Below are 10,461 nucleotides of genomic sequence, written 5' to 3' on the forward strand. Positions count from 1 at the left end.
AGAAAAACAGAAAAAGAAAACGAAAAAGAAAAAAAATAAACCTAACCAGTGTTTAAAAACGTGAATGTGACGCGGAACACAGCTGAAGAAAATCCTTGTCGACTCGGCGCGGACGCGGCCAATAACGCGGTTAAGTCAAATGAGTCGTATTTTTTAAATGAATAAAATATAAAAATCCAAACCAAGTAGGGTACACCAAATGAAGGGTAAAGATCATCTGACCATGTGGGTGGGAGCCCACTAATTTTTTAAATTCTAAAAGACAAGATGAGTTAGTGAAAATATAAAACTAGAGCTGTGCTGATATCATTTTCCTCGATTTAAAATATTAGTTTTTTAGATATTAATTGTTTAGCTATTATTCGTTGATACTTTGGCTATGATATTCACACTACCATTCTTTAATAATGAGACAGACTCACCTTGTCTTTTATTATTTTACCACTCTCTTGAATGAACTCTTGAGGTAGCCATTGCTTGATCTTCTTTTTGAGTGCATGGCTTGCTTTGGAATCTTCAAGGTTGAGGTACTTTGCTTGACACCTTCCAAGGATGATGCCACTATTTGGTTCCAGCTCCTTTCCAAGTTGTTGATCCACAAGCTTTGGCCTTCATTGATCTTCCTTTGTTTGTTCAATGCTTTGAGATGGTTGATGATGAGCTTCTCCTTGGTACCTCCAAGGTGTGATTGGTCCAAGTATGTTCCAAGCTCCTTTGCCATTGTGTTTGGTTCATCTTCAAGCATAGGCCAACAATGTGCGTGCTAGTATGATTAGACTTGTGTAGGCCTGTCTAAAGCACAACACTCAAGGCAAATGATCAGTCCATAAACGACTAATCAATTTGCGTTTGTTAATCATCAAAACAAGATGATTGAATGAACCCATGGGGAACCCTTGGGCTTATATATATATATATATATATATATATATATATATATATATATATATATATATATATATATGCTTGTGTGTGTTAATTATTACTTCCAAAAAGTACATATCTTATTATGGAGTGCAGGGACCTTGACAAATTTCCCTTTTTGAATTATTTTAGTGAAATGATAAAATAAGGCTGTGCCTTATCTCTTTTGCATTTCTAGAAAAAAAAAAGAGTAGAGAAAGAGAGAGAAGTTAGTAGGGTGCAACTCAGGTCGGGTTGTGGTCAACCTGAACCGAACCCGAGCCTAACCCGACCCGACCCGAGCCCAACCCGAATAGAAAAAAAAACTGTGAATCTACAGCTTTTTTCCCAAGAAACTTATGGCATAAGAAAGATAAAAGTTACTATGTAAAAAACAGGAAAAAAAACTAGTAGCTACAGATCCATAGGTTGTAGAAAAAAAATCCTGAAAATAAAGAAGGGAAATAGGACGAAGAAAAACAGGAAAAGAAAAAAATCAAACCCAACCTGTGTTTAAAAACACGGATGTGATGTGGAACGCTGCCGAAGAAAATCCTTGTCGACTCAGCACGGACGCGGCCAATAACGCGGTTGACGCGGTCAAGTCAGATGAGTTGTAATTTTTAAATGAATAAAATACAAAAAAGAAAACCAAGTAGGGCACACCAAATGAATGGTAAAGATCATCTTACCATGTGGGAGCCCACTAATTTTTTAAATTCAAAAAGACAAGATGAGTTAGTGAAAATATAAAACTAGGGCTGTGCTAATATCATTTTCCTAGCTTTAAAATATTAATTTTTTAGATATTAATTGTTTAACTATTAATCGTTCGTACTTTGGCTATGATATTCACACTACCATTCTTTAATAATGAGACAGACTCACCTTGTCTTTTATTATTTAAACAGCTGTCAAAAGCTATTACAATTTCTAAGAAGCCTCAACAGCCCATTGATTATAGAATAAGACAATGTGAGATTATAGAATAAGACAATGTGAGTTTGTGTTGAACACAAGCATCCTTCAAAAAATAACGAAAATAGAGGTTATAACTCTGTCTACATGCATAACTGTAGAGACAGCCAAAACGAGGCACTCTTTTGTGAACAACTGTACATAAAAGAGGTACTCTTTTGTGAACTATATTACTGGAAAAAAACTAGTGACAACTTCCTAAAGCTGAACGTCGATGGCAGCTACCGAAAAAACCTGGTATTGCTAGAAGAGGGGGTATTATTTGAGATAATGACAATAGAGTAAGAATTGCTTTCTTTCATTCCTATGATGTGAATTCTAATATGCTGGTTCAAGCTAATGCTATGAGAGATGGTCTCTACTACTTTGATGCTTTAGGGATTAATAGAATTTGGATTGAATTTGATAGTCTTGTCATTGTCAACATCATCAAAGGTAAAAACAGAACACCATCTCTCATAGGACTAGGTTTTTCTCCAAGAATCGTTTAAAAAACATGGATTTTTGGATTCTTCTTCCTTCTTCTTTCTTACGCTTAGCAAAGACTTCAATCTTTAATGCATTAGGGTTCCAAACCCTCTTCATTTCTTTTGCCCAAGCAAAACCCTAAGAGACCACATGAGAAAAGCTCTTTTTCACTATTTTATTCTCTCCTCTCTCCATCTTGTTTTCCCTCTTTTTTTCCTTCTTTCAATCGAACTACACCACCGACTCTTTCTGTTTTTCAATTAAGAGATGAGGGGGTGTGGGGCCGACAACATGGGGATGGACCCCACAACAAAGAGGAGAGGATATTGATACGGCCCAAATATTTGTATTTTCCCCTTCACTAGCTTGGGACCATGGTTTCAAATTTCGGTTTCGGCAAAAATTTCGGTCTTAGCCAAAATCCCGAAATTTTAGTAAAGACGGACGAAATGTCGATTTTTTTGGCCAAAATTTCAGTAATTTCGGCTGAAATTTGGGAAAGGAATAAAAAATTAATATTTTTCTTAAAGTATAGAAGATAAATAACACCATTCTCCAACAGCTTAAGCTTTTGGAGAAGTTGGTAAGTCAAAAAAATTTATTCAAATTTCGCTAAAATTCACGAAATTTCCGAAATTTTGGCCGAACCCAACATTTGGTACATGTCGCCAATTTCGGTTTCGGAACGTTTCCGAAATTTCGGATTTCGGTCGAAATTTAAAACCATGCTTGCGACACAATATTGAAATAAAATTTAAAATAATTTTCTTTACTAACAAGGCCAATTTTTAATTGGATTCATAGAGGCCCTAAAATAAAATGAACAAGTGGAGGATAGGAACAATATCATTAGATAGATTGGCAATCGGTGAAAGCTCATGACAACATCAAGAAGCTGAAAAATGCATAGCAAACATTGGATTGACAATGGTGTAACCACCATCAACTACAAGGTTGTGACCACTCACATACTTGGATTCATCACTTCCCAAATAGAGAGCAGCATTAGCAATGTCTTCTGCTTTAAGATAGACCCCCTTAAGATTAGCAGGACCCTCCATTGCCTTCTCAAGCTCTTCACCCTTTGCGGTAAAAAATTTCTCAGCCAAAGGGGTTACAAGACCATAAGGAGAAACACAATTTACTCTAACACCAAACTGCCCGAGCTCAACGGCCGCGTTCTTCGTGAGCCCCACCAGCGCGTGCTTTGAACTTGTGTAGGCATAAGTGCTGAGCCCACCTAAGACAGAAGCAATACTAGCTGTACTAATTATGCTCCCGCGGTGAGCCGGGATCATGACCCGTGCAGCATGCTTGATGCCCAAGAAGGCCCCTGTTAGATTCAGGCTAAGTACTCTTTCAAAATCCGCCTTCTCATTGTTAATAATGCTTTGCTTGTACGCGTCTAAGGTGCCCGCATTGTTGAACATTATGTCGAGCTTCCCATACCTGGTTACAACACTGTCGATAGCATTTCGGACCTGTTCTTCGTCTGAGACATCACAGTGGATGAAGGAATCGGGGGAGGCGAGGTCTTTGCTAACTAATTGGCCCAATTCGTCTTGGACATCGGCTATGAACACTTTGGCACCGTGCCGGTGGAACAATTTGGCCGTGGATTTGCCGATCCCGCTTGCTCCGCCGGTGATCAGTGCCACCTTACCTTCTAGTCTATAGATCAAAGTCAATAGGTTTTTTTTTGTTTTTTTTTTAAAATAATCAGTTTAAAGGAGCTAGTAACAACCCTAGTAGGAAAATATGTAAGCATTAAAGAAGAGAATACATGGGATTAACACTTTGTAAAAAGACAGTAAGTGATTCTGCTAAAATAAAATTATCATCTGAAGTGTTTTACTCATGTCTCATTTTACTAGAGCATCTATAGCCTATAGGAGGTTCTGGAATTCATCAAACAGGGCAACTTTTGTGAGTTTTTCTAGGCAGGATTAAGAAAGAGCAATGCAAATATCATTTCTCCAATCCATTGATGTTGTGAAGGGCGCATTGGTGGTGGCTTGATAGAAGAATATTATCTTTCCCGAATAAAATATGTAAAATAAAAGAAAATATGAGATACATTACAAATTCTACGGGGAAACGAGGACATTAGGTTTTCGAAAAGATGATAAAATAGAAATTTTCAAACATAATTTGTCTATAGGAAAAAAATTATTTACATAGCATCTACTGTTAGACCTATCGAGAATGTATTCTACAAAGGTGAATTTAAAGATGTTTGGCAATGGGGTTTTACCAATGTTTGATTTTTCTTTGGGAAAATGATCCAGAAATTCCGCTTTATTTCTGAAAATATGAGTGGCTTGTACTTTCAATTCTTCTTACTAACGGATGGTGCAGTACATAGAAAGACAAGTTTCCCCTTAGAATAGAGTCATTTTTTCATCTTCTCCGAACAGGGGTTCTTTCTTCATCTTCTTTACCATTGCCAATGACCATTTCTGCAACTCGAAAGAGGATGAAGAGGGAAAAGAGGAAGAGGAGGATGAAGAAGAAAAAGAAAATGAAGAAGAGGAAGAATTGACACCGAGAAAATGGAAGATGTCGTAAAAAAGTAAAAAGAAAGAGGAGGACGAAGGGGAAGTTGGGGTCGAGTTGAGAAAAGTTGAGGTCAAGGCAAAAACTTTTCCCAACTGATCCCCAACTTTTCCTGTCACGATATGAAGTTTCCCAACGTGAACCAATGTTTTCCCGACATGACTTGAAGTTTTCCAACATTTACTTGACCCCAACTTTACTAAGTCGACATGAACTTTTGCCGACACGACACAAATGTTTCTCGATATGACCCGAACTTTTCGACTTAACCCCAACATTTCTCTACACGACCCGAAGTTTTCCTGACACGACCATAACTTTTCCTATTTGACACCAACATTTCCTTTTTTTTCTCCTCTCTTTTTCTTTCATTTTTCTTGTGTCGTCCCTTTTCCGGCATCATCTATTTTTTTCGGCATCGATTCTTCTTTTTCCATATTCTTCCTCATATTTTCTTCCTCTTCATATTGTTCTTCCTCTTTTTCATCCTCTTTACCTTCCTTTTCTTTTTCTTCCACTTCTTCTTCTTCCTCTCCCTCTTTCTCTTCCTTCTGTTCTGAGTTGCAGCAATGATCGATGAAAAAACATAGCAAATAAGAGAAGAAGAGGAAGAAGATGAAGAAGGAACCCTGTTAGAGAATATCAGGTATACGATCTGATTTTCATTAACTTCTCCAAATGCTTAAGCTTTTGGAGTAATTGGTAGTTTCACAAACCCTTATTTGGAGAAGATGAAGAATAAAAATGCCATTATTCTCGTACACATAGACTTGATGGCAAAAGGGTCCTTTTTCCTGTACGGTGCCTGTAACGTGCAAAATAGAAACTCTTCTTTTTTCTCTTTTTTTTCTTTTATTATGTGTAGATAGCTAACGGCACATGATGTGTATGTGACGTGGGTTAGTGGAATAAGGTAGGATAAGTCTGCAGTTATCCTGTTATAGGATGTAGTTATCATGTAGGTGATGTGGGTGAGTGGGAGTAGATCTTTCTCCTATTTTCTTGTTTTGAACGTGGGTTCACTTATTTTAAATTGAATGGAAGCAATCTGGCAGGTTATCGTTTTGAAACCCAACAAACACTTTGTGTTAACAGAGGCCAAGGTTTCCTCAATCAAACCTACATCTACTGTTATTCTTTGTAGTTGTTTTCTAACACCATAGGTACAACTAAGAACAAGAGAAACTCTCCCCAGTACGTACCATTGTGATATCAGAGCTCAGGCATGGACCAACGTGTGGAGTGATTAGAGGAAGCTATGGAGTCGCTTTCAAAAGGCTAGCAAGACATGATGAATTGAATGGCGGAGATATTCAAAAAATTGAACACACGTGTGGATCAAATCTCTAATCAATCTGCCAGGGAGACGGGGGAGACTTCCCACGCTTTCGAATCATTGAAGATCAGGCTAATGGCAATGGTGGCTCTCATCATGCTGGTTCCACCAACTCATACACACCCAAATTTGTGAGGTTGGACTTTCCCCGTTTCAACGGTGGTGAAGATCCAACGAGTTGGTTATGTAGGGCAGAACAGTTTTTCCAATTTCATGAGACCCCAGTGACAGAAAAAGTATCGTTGGCTTCCTTTCACCTTGAGGGTGACTCCCAACTATGGAACCAATTGCTGAAGCAATAAATGAAGGTACTTACTTGGGAAGAGTTCAAGGATGGGCTCCATTCTTGATATGGTCCAAGCCAATTCTTATATTTCTTTGGAGAACTCACCAAATTGGGGCAAACTGAATCTGTGCGAGCTTACCAAACCCAGTTCGAGAAGTTACTTGTGAAGGTCAGACATCTTCCCCAAGATCATCAGGTCAGTTGTTTTGTTAGTGGGTTACGAGATTCTCGTAGAATTGACGTTCATGCCAATAGACCCACGACCTTATCTGGTGCTATCGGACTGGTCCGCCAGTACGAGGCCCGTGATTTAACACAGCGTGCCATTCCAACGTCAGACACGGCGTACCCGATCACAACCAACAGTGGTCCTACGCTTCTAATCCGACGGATGTAACCCACTGAGCTGCAACAGAGACAGAATCAAGGACCATGCTATAACTGTAACGAGAAGTTTGTCCCGGACATCGATGTAAGAAGTTGTTCCTAATAGAGGCATGCTACGAAGAAGAAGAAGAAGAAGAAGATGGCCTTGAGGAAAAGGCCGATTTCTAAGGGGGAGGAGATGTTACGTGCAAAATAGAAACTCTTCTTTTTTTTCTTTTTTTCTTTTATTATGTGTAGATAGCTAACGGCAAATGATGTGTATGTGACGTGGGTTAGTGGAATAAGGTAGGATAAGTCTGTAGTTATCATGTTATAGGATGTAGTTATCATGTAGGTGATGTGGGTGAGTGGTAGTAGATCTTTCTCCTATTTTCTTGTATTGAACGTGGGTTCACTTATTTTAAATGGAATGGAAGCAATCTGCCAGGGTACCGTTTTGAAACCCAACAAACACTTTGTGTTAACAGAGACCAAGGTTTCCTCAATCAAACCTACATCTACTAGTATAAAAAATGAAATTCTTGCAAAATCTTAAAGGAAAGAGTTGATGAGATGGAGAAGTTGATAGCCTAGAAAGCTTTAAAAAGGAAAGAGTTGATGTGTTGGGTGGTCCTAATAAGGAAATTTTGTTGATCAAGGCAACAACACGCATCGCAAAAATCAAGAAAAAGACTAACAAGTTGTTTTTTGATTCTATAATACTGATTCATTTATATCTTAAACAGGATATCTAAATGAGAAAAATCCTTGAAACTATCTTGATTTTTCTTACCCTGTCTAAAAGTAATGTTCACGCATCTCATATTTTTCATAGAATCATTCAACTGAGATAGTAGGTGGATGAGACAAACTAGCTTGAGTACGTAGAAGTGCCTAACATAAAGGGCTGGCAAAACCAGCCCTTATTATCTAGTTACCAGCCCTTATTATCTACTAGATTTCAAATGGTACGTGTAAGCCCTATGGTCCCTTACTTTTCAAAATGTACTGTATGGACCACACTATAGGATGATCCAAACCGTCCCTAGGATGGACCAAAACATAAATAGGTTGTGCTCAAAAAATCATTTCCATAGGATGATCCTATCCCTCCGATCTATAGAGGAACGGCATATTATGGAAACAAATATTGATCGGAGGGCTATGATCATCCTATGGAAAATAATTTTGGGACCCAACCTATTTATGTTCTGGCCCATCACATGGACGGTCTGGATCACCCTATAGTGTGGTCCATACAGTACATTTTGAAAAATACGGGACTACAAGGGCTTACACCGTATAAAATTTCTACTTTCTACTTACTATTCCAAAATATCAAAACAAAACAATGCATTTGGATGGTCAGAATATTCGAGATTGGATTCCGATACACCCGATTTGAGCGTTCCCAGCTGCTCTCAAACAGGGAATAAGTATAGGGAAATGTTACCAGCACAACCATATTTTGATATTTGCACAAACCCAGCTGTCTGTTCTTTAATAAGCTTTTGACAGCTTTTTTGGGAAATGTAATAAACTTTTGACAGCTCTTTAAATACTAAAAAACAAGATTGTTTGTGAAAATATCAAAATATGGTTGTGCTGATATCATTTCCCTAAGTATAACTTTCAAAAGTTTTGGCAAAGAGGGGAAGATTACCTTCTAGCAATGGTAGGGAGAAGAGAGGTGCTACCCATGGTTGAGGCCGTGTCACAACTGATGTATTTTGTGTCCAAAAGATTGCCTTTTATAGAAGAAGAAAAACCTACTCTTTGGTTACACCCACTAAAAATAATGTATTATTATGTACTAAATGTCAAGCCAAATTATCCACGTGAATCTTCTTCATTTTCTGAAAATGGATTTCCTTGCTTGTGAAAAAATCATTTTCCAAGTAATGTCGAGGTAAATTTTGTACTGTATTGATGGCCCCACATTATACATTATAAATCTTCCGATCGGTGGCCCCCCTACCTTGAAAATTCACAGTGATTGGATAATTAGATTGTTGTGGGCCAGTGCTTTGAGATGGCACGATTTTATAGACCATCTAGTTGGTGGGCTCTTACCTTGCAAAAAGTCGCATTAATTATTGTGCATCAGTCCCTTGAAGTGTTATTATTTTATTTTCGAAAATAAAATTAAATATTTCACACAACCTCCCCTTATTTTTTATTATTTAATATAAACTATTGGCAAAGCCTCCCCTTATTTCTTATTATTTAATATAAATTTTAGGCAAAACATGATAGTATATATAAATAATATATATATAGAGGAAACTGTTGGTGAGCTTAAGCGCACCAAACTTATGGTGCGCTTAAGCTCCCCAATCACATGGGTCCCACGGTTCCATAGGTGATCCAAACCATTCATTTGCAAGGCCTAATCATAGATAGGGTGTGTACCAAAAATCAGCTGCATAGGATCATCCTAACCCCTCCATTTGTGGAGGACAAAAATGGGCAGATTTGTGGACAAACACTGTCTGTCCATTTTGTCCTCCACAAATGGAGGGGTTAGGATGATCCTATGGAGCCGATTTTTGGGACACACCTATCTATGATAAGGCCTTCCAAATGAATGCTTTGGATCATCCTAACAAAGTGGGCCCCCATGTGATTGGGCGCTTAAGCGCACCATAAGTTTGGTGAGCTTAAGCGCACCAACAGTTTCCTCATATATATATATATATATATATATATATATATATATATATATATATATATATAGAGAGAGAGAGAGAGAGAGAGAGAGAGACTAGTTGGCCAACCGTGCGATGCACGGGTTAGAAGTTAATAGATTGGAAAGAAACCCATAGAAAGTGAAAGTTGATCGAGAAGTTAGTAGGGTGCAACTCAGGTCGGGTTGAGGCCAACCCGAACCGAACCCGAGCCTAACCCTATAACCCGACCCGACCCCAACCCGAATAGAAAAAAAAAAAAAACTGTTAATCTGCTGCTTTTTTCCCAAGAAACATATGGCATAAGAAAGATAAAAGTTACTATGTGAAAAACGAAAAAAAAAACTAGTAGCTACAGATCCATAGCTGGTAGAAAAAAAATCCTGAAAATAAAGAAGGGAAATAGGAAAAGAAAAAATCAAACCCAACCTGTGTTTAAAAATGCGGATGTGATGCGGAACGCTGCCGAATAAAATCGTTGTCGACTCAGCACGGACGCGGCCAATAACGCGGTTGACGCGGTCAAGTCAGATGAGTTGTAATTTTTAAATGAATAAAATACAAAAATGGAAACCAAGTAGGGCATACCAAATGAATGGTAAAGATCATCTTACCATGTGGGAGCCCACTAATTTTTTAAATTCAAAAAGACTAGATGATTTAGTGAAAATATAAAACTAGGGCTGTGCTAATATCATTTTCCTAGATTTAAAATATTAATTTTTTAGATATTAATTGTTTAACTAATAATTGTTGGTACTTTCGCTATGATATTCACACTACCATTCTTTAATAATGAGACAGACTCACCTTGTCTTTTATTATTTAAACAGCTGTCAAAAGCTATTACAATTTCCAAGAAGCCTCAACAGCTCATTGAT

The 10,461-nt window shown here is 37.9% G+C and overlaps 1 protein-coding gene across 1 annotated transcript; it reads right to left on the reverse strand.

Moving 5' to 3' along the window:
* Positions 1 to 3,091: 3,091 nt before the first annotated feature.
* LOC143855093 (secoisolariciresinol dehydrogenase-like) lies at positions 3,092 to 8,656 on the reverse strand. The gene is made up of 2 exons (XM_077365278.1): positions 8,557 to 8,656; positions 3,092 to 4,020 (listed from the first exon to the last, which is right to left on the reverse strand). Exons 1-2 carry the CDS (start codon positions 8,592 to 8,594, stop codon positions 3,237 to 3,239), a joined length of 822 nt encoding a protein of 273 aa, XP_077221393.1. The 5' UTR covers positions 8,595 to 8,656; the 3' UTR covers positions 3,092 to 3,236.
* Positions 8,657 to 10,461: the final 1,805 nt, after the last annotated feature.

Source organism: Tasmannia lanceolata, unplaced genomic scaffold (genome assembly GCF_043159265.1).
Source record: "Tasmannia lanceolata isolate RefF3 unplaced genomic scaffold, GAP_Taslan_0.1 ptg000020l, whole genome shotgun sequence".
Classification (NCBI taxonomy): Eukaryota; Viridiplantae; Streptophyta; class Magnoliopsida; order Canellales; family Winteraceae; genus Tasmannia; species Tasmannia lanceolata.

What these genes read in the sequence shown, in the direction of transcription:
- LOC143855093 (XM_077365278.1), bottom strand. Translation starts at nt 8,594, where the DNA reads ATGGGTAGCACCTCTCTTCTCCCTACCATTGCTAGAAG. An exon ending in CTCCCTACCATTGCTAGAAG is followed by an intron (nt 4,021 to 8,556) that starts GTAATCTTCCCC and finishes TTTGATCTATAG; the next exon opens with ACTAGAAGGTAAGGTGGCAC.